Source organism: Symphalangus syndactylus, chromosome 7 (genome assembly GCF_028878055.3).
Source record: "Symphalangus syndactylus isolate Jambi chromosome 7, NHGRI_mSymSyn1-v2.1_pri, whole genome shotgun sequence".
Taxonomy (NCBI): domain Eukaryota; kingdom Metazoa; phylum Chordata; class Mammalia; order Primates; family Hylobatidae; genus Symphalangus; species Symphalangus syndactylus.
This window is the reverse complement of record NC_072429.2, coordinates 139,312,908-139,333,602: the sequence shown is the minus strand read 5'-3', so window position 1 is coordinate 139,333,602 and position 20,695 is coordinate 139,312,908. Positions and strand designations below refer to the sequence as shown.

General features: G+C 44.5%; 1 protein-coding gene across 9 annotated transcripts in view; it reads left to right on the top strand.

Annotated features, from left to right (window-relative positions):
- TRAPPC9 (trafficking protein particle complex subunit 9) overlaps positions 1–20,695 on the top strand; it is a 729,895-nt gene that overhangs the window by 61,497 nt on the left and 647,703 nt on the right. For all 9 annotated transcript variants that reach the window (XM_063643571.1, XM_055287357.2, XM_063643573.1 and 6 more), the window contains one exon: positions 84–209. In XM_063643571.1, the coding sequence (XP_063499641.1) occupies positions 84–209 (126 nt within the window). The remainder of the gene's footprint in view (positions 1–83; positions 210–20,695) is intronic.

The following is a 20,695-nucleotide window of genomic DNA, read 5'->3' as shown; positions in this document are numbered from 1 at the left end:
GAGTCCCAGAAGCACAGCCTTTAGAATGTGACAGAAAAATCTGAACTCTCTTTTGACTGAGGCACTTCCTTTACACCCTGCAGTATAAGAACGCGGGAGTGATTGAGTTGGAAGCATGCATCAAGGCTGTACGTGTCCTTGCAATTCAGAAACGGAGCATGGAAGCATCAGAATTTCTTCAGAATGCAGTTTACATTAACCTTCGACAGGTGAGTGTATGTCTACCTATAAGTGGAAGAGTTAATCCAGTTCTTGTGGAATTGATTCACTATGAATTCAGCTTATTTCGTTTTGCTGAGGTTCAGCATGCCATGATAAAAACTGTTGAATCTTAACTTGATTTCTAATTAACGTAGTTATGTGTATATTTTACTTCTTTCATTGTGGTATTTAACTTTCAAAATTCAGAGCTTGCTGTCCTTTGCATTTGTTTGTGTTTTACCAGCTTGGCAACCTTCAACAAACTTCACGCCTCTTGTCTTGACATTGTCACTCATGAAGTACTTGCCATTTGTAACCCTGTTTGGGGGGTTGGGTTTATAAAACATGCAATTTGTTAGAGCACTTATATAGCTCCTTTGACACAGTGGTAACCCAGCAAATAATACCTAAATCTGAATCTAAATGGATTTTTAATAAAACAATCACCAAAACCTTTAGTTGTGGATTGATCATGCTAAATCCTAAAATTGATAGTCTTAGAAGGATTTTAGATATTTAGTTAGTTTAACTTGGATCTTTATAGATTGGGAAACTGAGACCAAGTTAAACAATTTGCTTAAGGACATAAGACGAGTATGAGAACATAGGTCACTGTAATTCAGCAGATACTTAGTGAGGAGGACATTGTGCTAAGGGTGGGGGAAAGAGAGCTGAGGCAGGCGGATCCTGTCCTCATCCATCTGACAGTTTTGTGGGAAAGGCAGACATTGAGCAGTGGGTAAGTGGAAAAAAATTGGAGGTACAGGTGCCAAGGGAGCAAGTGGCAAAAGGATTTAACTTAGTTTAATGGAGGTGGAGGGTGTGGGGGCCAGGGACAGTCTCTAAGTCAGTGAGATTAGAAGTGGGCCTTGAAGGATGAGTAGGAGATAGCCAGGTAAAGAGGAGATGGGAGAAGGTCATTCAGGAAGAAAATGGCTCAGCATGAGTGATGCCCAGAAATAGAACACATCACCGGGAGAGACCAAATAAAGTCAGAGATGGCGGTGGGGGTGGAAAGATGGGGAGATGGAGAGGGAGGGGAGGAGAGGGAGGGAGGGAGAGGAAGAGAGAGGGGTAGGGAGGACAGAGTCTGAGCAGGAGGGCTTTCTTGGCCAGGTGAAGCATTTGGGGCTGCTTCTAAGAGCGGCATGTTTTGAAAGCAAGGTCTTGGCCGGGCGCAGCGGCTCACGCCTGTAATCCCAGCACTTTGGGAGGCTGAGGCAGGCGGATCACGAGGTCAGGAGATTGAGACCATCTTGGATAACATGGTGAAACCTCATCTCTACTGAAAATACAAAAAATTAGCCAGGTGTGGTGGCAGGTGCCTGTAGTCCCAGCTACTCAGGAGGCTGAGGCAGGAGAATGGCGTGAACCTGGGAGGCAGAGCTTGCAGTGAGCCAAGATCACACCACTGTACTCCAGTCTGGGCGACAGAGCGAGACTCTGTCTCAAAAAAAAAAAAAAAAGGCAAGGTCTTAACATCAGGGACTGATGCGACCAGATTTGTATGGAGTAGAGGGAGAGGGAGGGAGGGGGCCCATTGCAGAGGCCCTTGGGGAGCCCAGGCGAGCAGTGCTGACAGGTTTCCCAAAGGACTGGGGCTGTTGGCGGGAAGGCCAGCCCACTGGGAACGTGCTTGGGAGTCTACGTGGAAAGGGTTGGCGGCCGGCTGTGGGTCGGGTGGAATGGAGTGTTGCTCTGTTAGGTGCCCGATGGTCAGGCTGGGCTCCGAGGAGGGCAAGCTGCAAGGCAGTGGTGGAGGGAAAGAGGAGAGGTTCAGCTTCTCACGTAACGAGAGAGGTGTGGGTCTGGGGGCTCAGGCAAGAGACAGGGCATGGGGTGGAGGAGAGAGGAGAGAGACTTTCAAATCAGTTTCTCTTTTGAACACACAAAAAAGTATGACTAATAATAAGACACTCATGCTTATCATCCAGATTTAATATGTTGAAATGTTGCCACATTGACTACAGAGATTCTTAATTTTTTCAATTGAAAGCAGATAACCTAAGTAGAAACAAAATAACAGTTCACCACCATCTCAAGAGTTGGTCCATATTTTGGTACTTTATAATGTTTATAGCCATAGTCTATAAAAAGAGAGGCGTTTTAGCAGGAGAGTTGAGCACACAGACTGGATACAGACTGCTGGGGTCGGCTTCCAGCTTCACTTGCCTTGGCAAGATGTTTAACCTCTGTGTGCCTCAGTTCCCTCTTCTGTAAAGTGTATTTACTGCCCCTTGGACCCGTCATCTTGGCTAATTTCCTAGATTAGACGTTGGCAGGGAGGCCGATAAGTCAAAGTGGCAAGTGTCAGTGTCACACCAAAGGGAGAGACCAGAACAGAGTAAAGCCCATGAACCGAGTAAAAACAAACAACACAGTCCCTCAAAGCTGTAGGCCACGTAGTGTAAGGGAAACAGCACCACCACTGGTGCAGTGTGTCATCAGAAGAGCATTAGGAAGAGGTCCGTATCTTTCAGTTTATGTTGAAGTTTCTGGTAAAGATGGGCAGACGTGGGAACTTGACACTTCAAAGTGGAAGCTTCAGTTACCTGGGCGCCCAAGGGGAGGTGTTCTCCCCGGTGATGCCGGGCAAGTGAACCAACAGCCGGATCATACTTCTCATTTGACACGCTTTTTGGGGGACCAATGAGGGGTTCAGCACTGCGCCGGGCCACAGATTTGCAGGGCCAATGAGGATGTGGTCCCTGCCCCGGAGCCTGGTGCTCTAAGTGCTGAGGGTGGAGGGCTTCCTGGAGGAGGTGCTCTCCGAGGAGAGTGAAAAGTACCCAGCAGAGTGGGGCTGAGGAGCCTCTGAGCAGAGAGACTGGGTGTAAACATGTGGCTGGGTGTGAGCTCTGAGCACAGAAGTCACTTGGGGGTCATAGCAGTTGTGTTTGTGAGGGACAGTGTGGGGAAGAGAGGCCCCAACGCGGCTGAGGTCAGTTCCTGTCATAGGTCTTGCATAAAAGTCATCAGGTGGGCAAGAGAGAATCCCTGAAGGAATCTAAGCTGGGAGTCACAGTGGAGTCGCGCTGTCAGATGGGCTCAGGTTCACACCCCTGCGTTGCCACCTGTTAGCTGCGTAACCTTGAGCGCAATCACTCAGTGTCTCTGCCTCTTAATAGTATGGTCTGTAAAATGACAGGATAACAAGCTCATGTGGTCACTGGAAGGACTGGCCTTGACACCTCCTGCCCAGTACTGTCTTGATGCCTGCCCCATAAAGTGACTCTGCGATGGGCAAGTGTTATGATCAGATTGGAGGGTGTAAGGAGACATCTTTCGTGACAGCGGAGGGTGGACTGTGCTTTTAAACGGACCCTCCGAAGGCCTGAAGCAGTGGAATTGCAGACAATTTGGTTGGGAGCCGGGGGCAGGGCTTTGAGACTGGCTTGCGGTTAACAACTGGAGTTGCCTTTGCAAGTTAATGCTGCTAAATTGGGCATGCTGGGAATCTGTTTTCACTGGTGGGTATAGAAACACACATTTCATAAAATAAAATGTTTTCACTTAAAATGTGAGGACATTTTGTTCCTTGGAGCAGCGTGTCCTTTTGCTGTGTGCTCTTTCTTCCTGTGGACCACTAGAGGTCAGCAAAGACACGGCGAAAGGGGAACAGCGCTCTCCCATGCTGGGCAGGCGGGGACAGTGCAGATGTGGTTCCGTGGCCCTGTGAGTTTTCCCCAGCATGAGGCTTGGCTTGAGTTGACTCATCTCCATGTTTGTTTGCCAGATGGGCAGGCGGCAAGATAATGAGTTCTGGTGGGATTTTATAAGAACAATAACGAAGAGGGGTCTGTAGTTTTTCTGAAATAGAACAAGCTTTTGGTTCTTGATCAAGTATGTTCCCTTGTAGAATTGATGAGTTGTTATCTATTCCTGGAAATGACTTTGGCTAATATGGAAATTTTGAAAGGAACTGAGATATGATTATTGCAGGTTCCTTCTGCTTTAAGAATCCCTGTGCAAATATGAAAACTGATAAATAATACATCTGGATTTAGTGGTATTGGAAAGGGTTTTTTCATTTTACAGAATTCACTGCTGAGTTCCTTCTCTTTGTGTGCAGGGATATGGATTGACCTGTCTTTAGTTGTTTAGGTGAGTGGTTTATGATAATTATCTATCTAAGATAATTCACAGATGGCAGCAAACACCTCATTTAATAACTGTCTACCTATACATTTATGGGTTGGACATGTGGATTTTACAGGCAAATAGTGAGGTACAGGTGAGGTGGAAGAAGCATGGACTTTGTCCCCCCAGATTTAGGTTGAAGTTGCCATTTCCTCACTGTGCGACCTGGAATAGTTACGTAACCTCATTAGCCTGTTTCCAAGTCTATAAAATGGGAATGATAGTTGGGTGTGGTGGGGGGCACCTGTAATCCCAGCTACTCAGAGGCTGAGGCAGGAGAATTGCTTGAACCCAGGAGCTGGAGGTTGCAGTGAGCCGAGATGACGCCACTGCACTCCAGCCTGGGTGACAAGAGCAAAACTCCATCTAAAAAAATGAAATAAAATGAAATGAAATAAAATAAAATAAAATGGGAATGATAATATTCACTTCTTTCTAGATTTGCTGTAAGTTGTAAATGATAGAATAATGCATATAAAGTGCTAAGCACTGTGTTGGCTTTTAGAAAGCATTCAGCAAACATGTCTGCCTCACGGCTCACTGGTTGTATCAAAGGGATGCAGGCAGCTCCTGTTTGTTGAGGACCCATTAACAGGCAGTTTACAGGCTTGTGAATTTTGTTATTTTCTTTAATCCTTGTAATTCTGTGTTTCCAGTACAGTTATTCTTGTTTGTAGAGGAGGAACCTCAGGCTAAGGAAAGGTTGTACAACTTGTCCAAAGCCGGACCATAATTTCAGAGGGGAAGGGCCTCTGGGAGGCGTGCTGGTTCTCTCTTTCCTGCCTTCACTCACATGTTCCACACCAAAGGCCAGGCACTCGGCACCGTGTCAGTTGTCTGCTAGCCTTGAGTGTTCAGTGGGCAGCAAAACAGACATGCTCTCGCACTGACTGAGCTTCAGGTCTAGAGGGGCAAATGGGTACTGAGCAGATAAACATAAACATAGATAATTGTAAATTTGATGCAAGGAAAAGAACATGCTCTGCCTTGTAGACCTGGGGAATTTTCTAGTCAGGCCTGCTCTAGCAGTATTAATCCCGTAAAATAAGCTCTGCTGGCACACAAAAAAAGATGAAAAGGCAGAGCCTGTCCGTTATCGGATAAGCTGAAACTCATTGATAATATGAGTGATTAAGCAGCCAGCTTGTTGCATGCATTTAGCTAGATGCTTTTGAGATATTGGCCATAATCATCACAACTTTGCAAGTACTTTATTACCCTCCATTTTAAGGATGAGAAATCGAGGAGAGGAGTTTTCCATGTCTCCAGGATTGTCTTGTAGATACCACCATTGGTATTTAAACCATTTGGGTTCTAAAATCCAAGCTCTATGTAACACATCAGGTAGTTTCCCCCAAACTACCCAAATGATTGAAATTCACTTTCTTAATTCTTTTTTTTTTTTTTTGAGATGGCGTTTCGCTCTTGTAGCCCAGGTTGGAGTGCAGTGGCGCGATCTCGGCTCACTGCAACTTCCGCCTCTTGGGTTCAAGCAATTCTCCTGCCTCAGCCTCCCGAGTAGCTGGGATTACAGGTACCCGCACCACACCCAGCTAATTTTTGTATTTTGGTAGAGATGGGGTTTCACCATGTTGGCCAGGCTGGTCTCAAACTCCTGACCTCAGGTGATCCGCCCGCCTCGGCCTCCCAAAGTGCTGAGATTACAGGCGTGAGCCACCACGCCCTGCTCACTTTCTTAATTCTTTTTTTTTTTTTTTTTTTTTGAGAGAGAGTTTCGCTGTTGTTGCCCAGGCTGGAGTGCAATGGCACGATCTCGGCTCACCGCAACCTCTGCCTCCTGGGTTCAAGTGATTCTCCTGCTTCAGCCTCCCAAGTAGCTGGGATTAAAGGCATGTGCCACCACACCTGGCTAATTTTGTATTTTTGGTAGAGATGGGGTTTATCCATGTTGGTCAGGCTGGTCTCGAACTCCCGACCTTAGGTGATCCACCTGCCTTGGCCTCCCAAAGTGCTGGGATTACAGGCGTGAGCCACCACACCTGGCTCACTTTCTTAATTCTTAATTAGTCAAAAATGGCAAGTGACAGTAAGAGAAAGTGGTAGTAAGGAATTGTTTGAAAAACTAGAAAATAATCTGACTTTACCAGATCAGAGAACATACTCTAGGATCAACGCGCATTGAATCTAACACCCTTTGCCTCCCACAAACCAAATATTCAGGAATGATTCCGAGCCATTTGAAAACATTTTGGCTTATGATACTGCTGACTAAGACCTGCCACCTCTTTGTTCCTGGTTAATTTTCTCTTCAAAGCCATTCAAATTTTATGCAGGCTACTCTGTTCAGATGTAAGAATAGCCTCTTTAAAATTTTTGATGCAGTTCCTTAATGAAGCTGTTGCTAAGGAAACCCAGGAAAAGCCTGCTAGATATGCACATAATAATTGCAACCTCAAACTTTGTGTCAATTTAAGCTGAAAATCAGAGGCACGGGGAGATTTGGGAAAGGCTTTTTAAGATAGAAGGGGGAAAGTAGTAGGAATGCAGCTTAGCTATGGCTGAAACAGTTCAGTCCAGCCAGCAGGGTGCGTGGCTTTCAGAGATTGTGAAGAATTCATAGTTCTCACAAAGAAGCTGTTGGATGGGGAAGGAGGAAAGTCAAGTTCCTTATTAGAGATGTAAAAGGAGAGAGAGGGAACTGAGACATTTCTGAATGAACAAGAGTCTGGTATATTGCACCTTGTCTTTAGGAGAGAGTAAGAGGCATATAAGGAAATCTCTCTTGAGTGAGCAGTCAAAGCTGCAGATATGAGCAAGCCAGGTGGGCCTCTGATGCCCCACTGGGCTGTGGATGGCAGCTGCCTGCAAAGTAGTGGGAATCTTTGACCCAGTCCTTAGGTTGGAGTTTCAGATCTCCATTTGAAGCCCAATAAAGTGAGGAAAGAGGGAGAGGACTAACATAAAGGAAAAGCCAGAGCCTGGAGAATGAGCCCCATATCTGTGCTGTGGGTTGCTCTGTTTAACCCAGGAAGGCACTGAGAATGGTGCTCTTGGATGAGAATGGTTCTTCACAGCTTCCTGCATGGGGACATGCCTGCAGTTGGTGCAGATACTTATTTCGTGGGCATTGATATTTATCTCTTTTTATTTATTTATTTATTTAGAGACAGGGTCTCACTTTCTTCCCCAGACTGGAGTGCAGTGGCCAGATCTCCTCTCACCGCAACCTCTGCCTCCCAGGCTCAAGTGCTTCAGCCTCACGAGTAGCTGGGGTTACTGGCACCCGCCACTACTGCCCGGCTAATTTTTGTATTTTTAGTACAGACAGGGTTTCATCATGTTGGCCAGGCTGGTCTTGAACTCCTGAGCTCAAATGATCCACCTGCTTTGGCCTCCCAAAGTGCTGGGATTACAGGCATGAGCCACCACGCCCAGCCTTCTTCTTTATCTTTTTGCTTTAGCTGTTAGGAGCCTTAGAGCTGAGTCTCTAGCTTACCCTTAATAATTACACCTACTTCATGGCAGACATTTTTGTGATTTAACCTTCCCCTGGTTTCCTTTAACTAGAATTCTCATTTTCTCTTTACACTGATTTTTATCTTTTTTTTTTTTTTTGGTTATTGTTGTTAAATTGTATGTGTTTAAAAAATCGATTTTAGATCCTTTTTGAGAATGAGGCAGAATGTAAATAAATGCATAAACAGAGCATATTACAGACACTTATTGCTTTTAGAAATTCTAAGCTCTTTACCTTAGGGGTTACCTTAGAGCTGAGCTGAATATTAAAGTGATACATTTTTAACAGGAAAGTTTGGTAATGCATGCAGATTCTAGACTGGGGACTGTATTTTACTCATTTTTTTAGCCACTGTGCTAAGCACAATACTTGTCATAGACCAGGCACTTTTTAATGTTTGTTGGATGCGTGAAGTGGAGTCAGCTATGACTCATGCTCCATCCTGTGGCACTCGCCAGCATCAGCACCACTCACCTGAGTGGCCGTGACAGCAGTGACCATTGGTGGCTGTGCCACACCCGTGTCTGCATTTAGTCCGTAACCACCCCCCACCATGAGGGATTGCTTTTATTGTTTTATATTTGTAATGTATAATATACTTTATTTTTACTTGGAAAGACTGCAGACCTTCAGAAAAGCTGCAGGAGTAGTTCGGTGAACACTTATATGCCCTTCACCTAAAAGGACAGTGTTAGCCAGGCACGGTGGCTCACGCCTGTAGTCCCAGCACTTTGGGAGGCCGAGGCAGGCAGATCACCTGAGGTCGGGAGTTTGAGACCAGCCTGACCAACATGTAGAAACCCCGTCTCTACTAAAAATACAAAATTAACCGGGCATAGTAGCACATGCCTGTAATCCCAGCTACTTGGGAGGTTGAGGCAGGAGAATCGCTTGAACCTGGGAGGCGGAGGTTGCGAGCCGAGATCACGCCATTGCACTCCAGCCTGGGCGACAAGAGCAAAACTCTGTCAAAAAAAAAAAAAAAAAAAAAAAATGGACAGTGTTTGTCCTTCTGTGTCTAGATTACTCACTTAGCGTCATGTTTTCATGGTTCATCCATGTTGTGGCACGAATCAGTCCTTCATTCCTTTTTTTTTGGAGGGAGTCTCACTCTGTTGTCCAGGCTGGAGTGCTCAATGGCGCCATCTCTGCTCACTGCAACCTCCGCCTCCCAGGTTCAAGCAATTCTCCCACCTCAGTGTCCCGAGTAGCTGGGATTACAGGCGTCCACCACCACGCCCAGCTAAGTTTTGTATTTTTTTTTGAGACAGAGTCTTGCCCTGTCACCCAGGTTGAGTGCAATGGTGCGATCTCAGCTCACCACAACCTCTGCCTCCCAGGTTCAAGCAATTCTCCTGCCTCAGCCTCCTGAGTAGCTGGGATTACAGGCATGCCCCACCACGCCCGGCTAATTTTGTATTTTTATTAGAGACAGGGTTTCTTCATGTTGGTCAGGCTGGTCTCGAACTCCCAACTTCAGGTGATCCATCTGCCTTGGCCTCCAAAAGTGCTGGGATTACAGGCGTGAGCCACTGCACCTGGCCCCCTTCATTCCTTCATTTTTTTTTTTTTTTTTAAACTATACTTTAAGCTCTAGGGTACATGTGCACAATGTGCAGGTTTGTTACATATGTATACATGTCCCATGTTGGTGTGCTGCACCCATTAACTCGTCATTTACATTAGGTATATCTCCTAATGCTATCCCTCCCCCATCCCCCCACCCCACAACAGGCCCCGGTGTGTGATGTTCCCCTTCCTGCATCCAAGTGTTCTCATTGTTCAATTCTCACCTATGAGTAAGAACATGCGGTGTTTCATTTTTTGTCCTTGCGATCGTTTGCTGAGAATGATGGTTTCCAGCTTCATCCATGTCCCTACAAAGGACATGAACTCATCCTTTTTTATGGCTGCATAGTATTCCATGGTGTATATGTGCCACATTTTTTTAATCCAGTCTATCATTGATGGGCATTTGGGTTGGTTCCAAGTCTTTGCTATGGTGAATAGTGCTGCAATAAACATACGTGTGCATGTGTCTTTATAGCAGCATGACTTAAAATCCTTTGGGTATATACCCAGTAATGGTATGGCTGGGTCAAATGGTATTTCTAGTTCTAGATCCCTGAGGAATCGCCACACTGTCTTCCACAAGTCCCACCAACAGTGTAAAAGTGTTCCTATTTCTCCACATCCTCTCCAGCACCTGTTGTTTCCTGACTTTTTAGTGATCGCCATTCTAACTGGTGTGAGATGGTATCTCATTGTGGTTTTGATTTGCATTTCTCTGATGGCCAGTGATGATAAGCATTTTTTCATGTGTCTGTTGGCTGCATAAATATCTTCTTTTGAGAAGTGTCTGTTCATATCCTTTGCCCACTTGCTGATGGGGTTGTTTTTTTCTTGTAAATTGTTTGAGTTCATTGTAGATTCTGGATATTAGCCCTTTGTCAGATGAGTAGATTGCAAAAATTTTCTCCCATTCTGTAGGTTGCCTGTTCACTCTGATGGTAGTTTCTTTTGCTGTGCAGAAGCTCTTTAGTTTAATTAGATCTCATTTGTCAATTTTGGCTTTTGTTGCCATTGCTTTTTGTGTTTTAGACATGAAGTCCTTGCCCATGCCTATGTCCTGAATGGTATTGGCTAGGTTTTCTTCTAGGGTTTTTATGGTTTTAGGTCTAACATTTAAGTCTTTAATCCATCTTGAATTAATTTTTGTATAAGGTGTAGGGAAGGGACCCAGTTTCAGGTTTCTACATATGGCTAGCCAGTTTTCCCAGCACCATTTGTTAAATAGGGAATCCTTTCCCCATTTCTTGTTTTTGTCAGGTTTGTCAAAAATCAGATGGTTGTAGATGTGTGGTATTATTTCTGAGGGTTCTGTTCTGTTCCATTGGTCTATATCTCTGTTTTGGTACCAGTACCATGCTGTTTTGGTTACTGTAGCCTTGTAGTATCGTTTGAAGTCAGGTAGCTTGATGCCTCCAGCTTTGTTCTTTTGGCTTAGGATTGACTTGGCAATGTGGGCTCTTTTTTGGTTCCATATGAACTTTAAAGTAGTTTTTTCCAATTCTGTGAAGAAAGTCATTGGTAGCTTGATGGGGATGGCATTGAATCTATAAATTACCTTGGGCAGTATGGCCATTTTCACGATACTGATTCTTCCTATCCATGAGCATGGAATGTTCTTCCATTTGTTTGTATCCTCTTTTATTTTGTTGAGCAGTGTTTTGTAGTTCTTCTTGAAGAGGTCCTTCATGTCCCTTGTAAGTTGGATTCCTAGGTATTTTATTCTCTTTGAAGCAATTGTGAATGAGAGTTCACTCATGATTTGGCTCTCTGTTTGTCTGTTATTGGTGTATAAGAATGCTTGTGGTTTTTGCACATTGATTTTGTATCCTGAGGCTTTGCTGAAGTTGCTTATCAGCTTAAGGAGATTTTAGGCTGAGACAATGGGTTTTTCTAGATATACAGTCATGTCATCTGCAAACAGGGACATTTTGACTTCCTCTTTTCCAAATCGAATACCCTTTATTTCCTTCTCCTGCCTGATTGCCCTGGCCAGAACTTCCAAGACTATGTTGAATAGGAGTAGTGAGAGAGGGCATCCCAGTCTTGTGCCAGTTTTCAAAGGGAATGCTTCCAGTTTTGCTCATTCAGTATGATATTGGCTGTGGGTTTGTCATAAATAGCTCTTATTATTTTGAGGTACGTCCCATCAATACCTAATTTATCGAGAGTTCTTAGCATGAAGGGCTGTTGAATTTTGTCAAAGGCCTTTTCTGCATCTATTGAGATAATCATGTGGTTTTTGTCTTTGGTTCTGTTTATATGCTGGATTACGTTTATTGATTTGCGTATGTTGAACCAGCCTTGCATCCCAGGGATGAAGCCCACTTGATCATGGTGGATAAGCTTTTTGATGTGCTGCTGGATTTGGTTTGCCAGTATTTTATTGAGGATTTTTGCATCGATGTTCATCAGGGATATTGGTCTAAAATTCTCTTTTTTGGTTGTGTCTCTGCCAGGCTTTGGTATCAGGATGATGCTGGCCTCATAAAATGAGTTAGGGAGGATTCCCTCTTTTTCTATTGATTGGAATAGTTTCAGAAGGAATGGTACCAGCTCCTCCTTATACCTCTGGTAGAATTTGGCTGTGAATCGTCTGGTCCTGGACTTTTTTTGGTTGGTAAGCTATTAATTATTGCCTCAATTTCAGAGCCTGTTATTGGTCTATTCAGGGATTCAACTTCTTCCTGGTTTAGTCTTGGGAGAGTGTATGTGACCAGGAATTTATCCATTTCTTCTAGATTTTCTAGTTTATTTGCATAGAGGTGTTTATAGTATTCTCTGATGGTAGCTTGTATTTCTGTCGGATTGGTGGTGATATCCCCTTTATCATTTTTTTTTTCTTTTTTTAGACGGAGTCTCGCTTTGTCGCCCAGGCTGGAGTGCAGTGGCGCAATCTCGGCTCACTGCAAGCTCTGCCTCCCGGGTTCACGCCATTCTCCTGCCTCAGCCTCTCCGAGTAGCTGGGACTACAGGTGCCCGCCACCACGCCCGGCTAATTTTTTGTATTTTTTTTTGTTGTTGTTAGTAGAGACAGGGTTTCACCGTGGTCTCGATCTCCTGACCTCGTGATCCGCCCACCTCGGCCTCCCAAAGTGCTGGGATTACAAGCGTGAGCCACCACGCCCGGCCCCCTTTATCATTTTTTATTGTGTCTATTTGATTCTTCTCTCTTTTCTTCTTTATCAGTCTTGCTAGTGGTCTATCAATTTTGTTGATTTTTTCAAAAAACCAGCTCTTGGATTCATTGATTTTTTGAAGGGTTTTTTGTGTCTCTATCTCCTTCAGTTCTGCTCTGATCTTAGTTATTTCTTGCCTTCTGCTAGCTTTTGAATGTGTTTGCTCTTGCTTCTCTAGTTCTTTTAATTGTGATGTTAGGGTGTCAATTTTAGATCTTTCCTGCTTTCTCTTGTGGGCATTTAGTGCTATAAATTTCCCTCTACACACTGCTTTAAATGTGTCCCAGAGATTCTGGTATGTTGTGTCTTTGTTCTCATAGGTTTCAAAGAACATCTTTATTTCTGCCTTCATTTCATTATGTACCCAGTAGTCATTCAGGAGCAGGTTGTTCAGTTTCCATGTAGTTGAGCGGTTTTGAGTGAGTTTCTTAATCCTAAGTTCTAGTTTGATTGCACTGTGGTCTGAGAGACAGTTTGTTATACTTTCTGTTCTTTTACATTTGCTGAGGAGTGCTTTACTTCCAACTATGTGGTCAATTTTGGAATAAGTGTGATGCGGTGCTGAGAAGAATGTATATTCTGTTGATTTGGGGTGGAGAGTTCTATAGATGTTTATTAAGTCCACTTGGTGCAGAGCTGAGTTCAGTTCCTAGATATCCTTGTTAACTTTCTGTCTTGTTGATCTGTCTAATGTTGACAGTGGGGTGTTAAAGTCTCCCATTATTATTGTGTGGGAGTCTAAGTCTCTTTGTAGGTCTCTAAGGACTTGCTTTATGAATCTGGGTGCTCCTGTATTGGGTGCATATATATTTAGGATAGTTAGCTCTTCTTGTTGAATTGATCCCTTTACCATTATGCCATTATGTAAGGCCTTCTTTGTCTCTTTTGATCTTTGTTGGTTTAAAGTCTGTTTTATCAGAGACTAGGATTGCAACCCCTGCCTTTTTTTGTTTTCCATTTGCTTGGTAGATCTTCCTCCATCCCTTTATTTCGAACCTGTGTGTGTCTCTGCACGTGAGATGGGTTTCCTGAATACAGCACACTGATAGGTCTGGACTCTTTATCCAGTTTGCCCGTCTGTGTCTTTTAATTGGAGCATTTAGCCCATTTACACTTAAGGTTAATATTGTTATGTGTGAATTTGATACTGTCATTATGATATTAGCTGGTTATTTTGCTCGTTAGTTGATGCAGTTTCTTCCTAGCATCGATGTTCTTCACAATTTGGCATGTTTTTGCAGTGGCTGGTACCGGTTGTTCCTTTCCATGTTTAGTGCTTCTTTCAGGAGCTCTTGTAGGGCACGCCTGGTGGTGACAAAATCTCAGCATTTGCTTGTCTGTAAAGAATGTTATTTCTCTTTCACTTATGAAGCTTAGTTTGGCTGGATATGAAATTCTGGGTTGAAAATTCTTTTCTTTAGAAATGTTGAATATTGGCTCCCACTCTCTTCTGGCTTGTAGAGTTTCTGCCTAGAGATCAGCTGTTAGTCTGATGGGCTTCCCTTTGTGGGTAACTCGACCTTTCTCTCTGGCTGCCTTTAACATTTTTTCCTTCATTTCAACTTTGGTGAATCTGACAATTATGTGTCTTGGAGTTGCTCTTCTCGAGGAGTATCTTTGTGGCATTCTCTATTTCCTGAATTTGAATGTTGGCCTGCCTTGCTAGGTTGGGGAATTTCTCCTGGATAATATCCTGCAGAGTGTTTTCCAACTTGGTTCCATTCTCCCCGTCACTTTCAGGTACACCAATCAGACATAAATTTGGTCTTTTCACATAGTCCCATATTTCTTGGAGGCTTTGTTCATTTCTTTTTATTATTTTTTCTCTAACCTTCTCTTCTCGCTTCATTTCATTCATTTGATCTTCAATCACTGATAGCCTTTCTTCCAGTTGATCGAATCGGCTACTGAAGCTTGTGCATTCGTCACATAGTTCTCATGCCATGGTTTTCAGCTCCATCAGGTCATTTAAGGACTTTTCTACATTGGTTATTCTAGTTAGCCATGTGTCTAATCTTTTTTCAAGGTTTTTAAGTTTTTTGCGATGGGTTCGAACTTCCTCCTTTAGCTTGGAGAAGTTTGGTCATCTGAAGCCTTCTTCTCTCAGCTCATCAAAGTCATTCTCTGTCCAGCTTTGCTCCGTTGCTGGTGAGGAGCTGCATTCCTTTGGAGGAGGAGAGGTGCTCTGATGTTTAGAATTTTCAGTTTTTCTGCTCTGTTTTTTCCCCATCTTTGTGGTTTTATCTACCTTTGGTCTTTGATGATGGTGACGTACAGATGGGGTTTTGATGTGGATGTCCTTTCTGTTTGTTAGTTTTCCTTCTAACAGTCAGGACCCTCAGCTGCAGGTCTATTGGAGTTTGCTGGAGGTCCACTCTAGACCCTGTTTGCCTGGGTATCAGCAGCGGAGGCTGCAGAACAGCGAATATTGCTGAACAGCAAATGTTGCTGCCTGATCGTTTTTCTGGAAGTTTTGTATTAGAGGGGTACCCGGCTGTGTGAGGTGTCAGTCTGCCCCTACTGGGGGGTGCCTCCCAGTTAGGCTACCCGGAGGTCAGGGACCCACTTGAGGAGGCAGTCTGTCCATTCTCAGATCTCAAACTCCATGCTGGGAGAACCACTACTCTCTTCAAAGCTGTCAGACAGGGACATTTAAGTCTGCAGAGGTTTCTGCTGCCTTTTGTTTGGCTATGCCCTGCCCCCAGAGGTGGAGTCTACAGAGGCAGGCAGGCCTCCTTGAGCTGCAGTGGGCTCCACCCAGTTCGAGCTTTGTTTACCTACTCAAGCCTCAGCAATGGCGGGCGCCCCTCCCCTAGCCTCGATGCTGCCTTGCAGTTTGATCTCAGACTGCTGTGCTAGCAATGAGCAAGGCTCTGGGCGTGGGACCTTCCGAGCCAGGCGCGGGATATAATCTCCTGGTGTGTCGTTTGCTAAGACCATTGGAAAAGTGCAGTATTAGGGTGGGAGTGACCCGATTTTCCAAGTGTCATCTGTCACAGCTTTGCTTGGCTAGGAAAGGGAATTCCCTGACCCTTTGTGCTTCCTGGGTGAGGCGATGCCTCGCCCTGCTTCGGCCCACCCTTGGTGTGCTGCACCCACTGTCCTGCACCCATGGTCCGACAAGCCCCAGTGAAATGAACCCGGTACCTCAGTTGGAAATGCAGAAATAATCTGTCTTTGTCTTCTGTGTCGCTCACGCTGGGAGCTGTAGACTGGAGCTGTTTCTATTCAGCCATCTTGGAACCGCCCCTTCATTCCTTCTTATGGCCACTTAGTATCTGCTGTATGGAGATACCATGTTTTATTTATCCATGCATCGGTTGATGGACTTTAGGTATTTCCACCCTTTGGCTATTAAGAATAATGCTGCAATGAACACTCATATACATGTATTTTGTGGGAATGTACAAGTGTTTGTGGGAACACATATTTTTAGTTCTCTTGGGTATATACTTGGGAGTGAAATTGCTGGGTTTAACTTTTTGAGGAACTGTGAAACTTTTCCAAAGCAGCTGCGCCATTTTACATTTCTACCAGCAATGTCTGAAGGTTCCAGTTTCTCCATATCCTCATTAACACTTGTTATTGTCCATCTTTTGATGAGAGCCATTCTAGTGGGTATGAAGTGATGTCTCATTCTGGTTTTGATTTACATTTTCCTGATGGCTGATGCTGTTGAGCATTTTTCCCATGTGCTTTTGTTTTGTTTTGTTTTTGAAACAAAAACTTCCAATCAACTCACTCTGTTGTCCAGGCTGGAGTACAGTGGTGGAATCTCAGCTCACTGCAGTGTCCGCTTCCTGGGTTCAAGTGATTCTCCTGCCTCAGGCTCCTAAGTAGCTGGGACTACAGGCGCATGCCACCACGCCCAGCTAATTTTTTTTGTACTTTTAGTAGAGACGGGGTTTCACCATGTTGGCCAAGATGGTCTCGATCTCCCGACCTCGTGATCCGCCCACCTTGGCCTCCCAAAGTGCTGGGATTACAGGCGCGAGCCACTGTGCCTGGCCCTCTTTGTCAAATTTTAATTTGGGATTTACTTTCTTTTTATTGTTTAGCTGTAACAGTTCATTATATATTCTGGATACTAGTCTCTTACTAGATCCATGCTTTGCAGAATTTCTCTCCCATTTTGTTATTGTCATTTCACTTTCTTTCTTTTTCTTTTCTTTTCTATTTTTTTTTTTTTTTTTGAGATGGAGTTTGGCTGTGTCGCCCAAGCTTGAGTGTAGTGGCACAATCTCAGCTCACTGCAACCTCCGCCTCCCGGGTTCAAGCGATTTTCCTGCCTCAGCCTCCCAAGTAGCTGGGATTACAGGTATACACCACCACACATGGCTAATTTTTGTATTTTTAGTAAAGACAGGGTTGCATAATGTTGGCCAGGCTGGTCTTGAACTCCTGGCCTCAAGTGATCCACCTGCCTCGGCCTCCCAGATTGCTAGGATTACAGGCATGAGCCACCATGCCCGGCCCATTTCACTTTCTTGATGGTGTCCTTGGCAGCACAAAAGTTTCTAATTTTGGTGAAGTCTAATTTATTTATTTTTTCTTCACGTGTTTTTGGTGTCATATATTTAAAAAAATTGCTAACCCAAGGTCATGACGATTTATTGTTTTCTTTTAGGAACTTTATAGGGTTTTTGCATTTAGGTCTATGACCCATTTTGAGTTAATTTTTGTTCATCATGTGAGTTAGGGGGTCCAACTTTATTCTTTTTCTTTTCTTTTTTTTTTTTTGAGACATTCTCTCTTTGTCACCCAGGCTGGAGTGCAGTGGCACGATCTTGGCTCACTGCAGCCCCCGCCTCCCGGGTTCAAGTGATTCTCCTGCCTCAGCCTCCTGAGTAGTTGGGATTACAGGTGCCTGCCACCACGCCTGGCTAATTTTTTTTCTATGTTTAGTAGAGACAGGGTTTCACTGTGTTGGCCAGGCTGGTCTTGAACTCCTGACCTCAGGCGATCCACCCACCCTGGCCTCCCAAAGCCCTGGGATTACAGGTGTGAGCCACCACGCCGGGGCTAACTTTATTTGTTTATATATGAATATCCAGTTGTCCAAGCAGCATTTGTTGTAAAGACAATTCTTTCCCCATTGGCACTCTTGTGGAAAATTAGTTGGTGGTAATTTCTTTTTCTGGACTCTTAATTGTATTCCATTGATCTTATGTGGTACTTATGCCAGTACCACACTATCTTGGTTATTATAGGTTTGTAGTAAGTTTTGAAGCTGGGATGTGTGTCTCCTCCAACTTCGTTCTTTTTGAAGATCGTTCTGGCTGTTCTGGGTTCCTTGTACTTCTATGTGAATTTTGGCATAAGCTTGTCAATTTCTCCAAAGAAGTCAGCTGGGATTTTGATAGGGATCGCATTGAGTCTGTAGATCAATTTGAGGTGTTTTACCATCTTAACAATATTGTCTTCCAATCTATGAACAGGAGATAGCTACAATAAAGAACCAGCAAATCTTCCTTTTTTCCAGGAAGGAGACAAATTTGTTGGTAGGCAAAACTTAGAATTTAATTTTTTTGTTTTAATTGATTATTTTTTATCTTGACTATTACCTAATAAGAAAGGCATCTTATGCTACTGTCATGTTTAGATTAGGTGTTCCAGGAATGAGTAATTTCATCTGTAGGATATGGATTTTATTAAGCTTATAGATTGTCTTCTCATGTTTTGGCTTCATCCCTTTCTTAATTTTATATGTCCCTTCAAGGCTTCATTCTAGTTGCTGGCTTAATTTTTTTCTTTTTATGCAAATTTAATTGCAATAAATAATTCTTTTATAAAGCAAACAATATATGGGGACAAGTGATTTATCCTAGCATTTCTTTCCTGTATGTTTGCTTCACCTTAAATGTGTCATGTATAATGTGAAGATTTGGGGCTGATATTAATTCTCTTAGGGAAGGTGTGATGTGAGCAAGATGGCAGAATAGGACCTCTCAGCACTTGCCCACCTGAAGAAACACCAACCTGACAACCATCCACACACACACCTTCACAAGAGCCAGGAAACCAGGCAGGAGACCACAGCTACACCCAGGGGTCGCACAGAAATAAGAAAAGGTGCGTGGAAGAGGATGGGAAGGACAGCCTTGCACCACCGGAGTCAACCTCCTCCGGCCCCAGACAGCACAGTGTGGAGGGAGATGACCTCCACTAGGGAAAGCAGAGCAACGTGAGTGCCAGGCCTGCCTCGGACACCAGCACCAGGCTGCCCTGGTAAAAAGCAGCACCGGGTAGGCCCTGTGGCCCCAGACACCAGGCTGGGTCATGGACTGAGCAATGTTTTTTAATGGAAAAAAACAAAAAGTCTGTTAATAGTTAAAAAGAAAGAAAAGAAAAATTTCAAGTAATACTTAAGTTTGGAAAATACCTAGTGATTTTTGTTTTGACAATATAGTGGTCCAAAAACTCTCAGCACAAGTTCCTTAAAATTCTCATTAAGAGATAAAAATCCCCCCATCCCCATCCCCAACATCTTTCAAAATGCAAAGCTCATTGTTAAGAAAGGAAAAGGAAATCCTTTTCCCAAAAGCAGGAATTCTGAAAGTCAGTGGGCCTTGGAAGCCAGTGAATGCCCTGCCTAGCTGTGGTAACAGCTTTCATTGCTCACATAGGAGGGATAGAAAATAAACCTCAGACCTACCCAGACTTGGGAGTTGATGGCAGACCCATGTGTAAAGCCAAGATCCCCTAAACAACACGTTTAGCAAAAGAATGAAATAGAAAATACCTCAGTCCTTAAAGTAAGAAAATAAGGAAACTTGATCTTGTTGGAAGGTGTATTGGTCAGGGTTCTCTAGAGGGACAGAACTGATAGGATATATACATATATAAAGGGGAGTTTATTAAGTATTAACTCACATGGCCGAATAGGAACAGCTCCGGTCTCCAGCTCCCAGCCCCAGCGACACAGAAGACGGGTGATTTCTGCATTTCTGCTTGAGGTACCGGTTTCATCTCACTAGGGAGTGCCTAACAGTGGGTTCAGGACAGTCGGTGAAGCGCGCTGTGCGCGAGCCGAAGCAGGGCGAGGCATTGCCTCACTCGGGAAGCGCAAGGGGTCAGGGAGTTCCCTTTCCTAGTCAAAGAAAGGGAAAACAGACGGCACCTGGAATATCGGGTCAGTCCCGTCCTAATACTGCGCTTTTCCAACGGGCCTGGAAAACGGCACACTAGGAGATTGTGTCCCGCACCTGGCTCGGAGGGTCCTATGCCCACAGAGTCTTGCTGATTGCTAGCACAGCAGTCTGAGATCACGCTGCAAGGCGGCAACGAGGCTGGGGGAGGGGCGCCCGCCATTGCCCAGGCTTGCTTAGGTAAACAAAGCAGCCAGGAAGCTCCAACTGGGTGGAGCCCACCACAGCTCAAGGAGGCCCGCCTGCCTCTGTAGGCTCCACCTCTGGGGGCAGGGCACAGACAACCAAAAACTCAGCGAGAACCTCCACAGCCTTAAATGTCCCTGTCTGACTGACAGCTTTGAAGAGAGTAGTGGTTCTCCCAGCACGCAGCTGGAGATCTGAGAACGGACAGACTGCCTCCTAAAGTGGGTCCCTCACCCCTGAGCAGCCTAACTGGGAGGCACCCCCCCAGTGGGACAGACTGACACCTCATTCAACCGGGTACTCCTCTGAGACAAAACTTTCAGAGGAACTATCAGACAGCTGAATTTGTGGTCTCACGAAAATCCGCTGTTCTGCAGCCACCGGTGCTGACACCCAGCCAAACAGGGTCTGGAGTGGACCTCTAGTAAACTCCAACAGACCTGCAGCTGAGGGTCTTGTCTGGTAGAAGGAAAATTAACAAACAGAAAGGACATCCACACCAAAAACCCATCTGTACATCACCATCATCGAAGACAAAAAGTAGACAAAACCACCAAAGATGGGGAAAAAACAGACCAAAAAAACTGGAAACTCTAAAAAACAGAGCACCTCTCCTCCTCCAAAGGAACGCAGTTCCTCACCAGCAACGGAACAAAGCTGGATGGAGGATGACTTTGATGAGTTGAGAGAAGAAGGCTTCAGACGATCAAACTACTCTGAGCTACGAGAGGAAATTCAAAACAATAGCAAAGAAGTTAAAAACTTTGAAAAAAAATTAGAAGAATGGATAACTA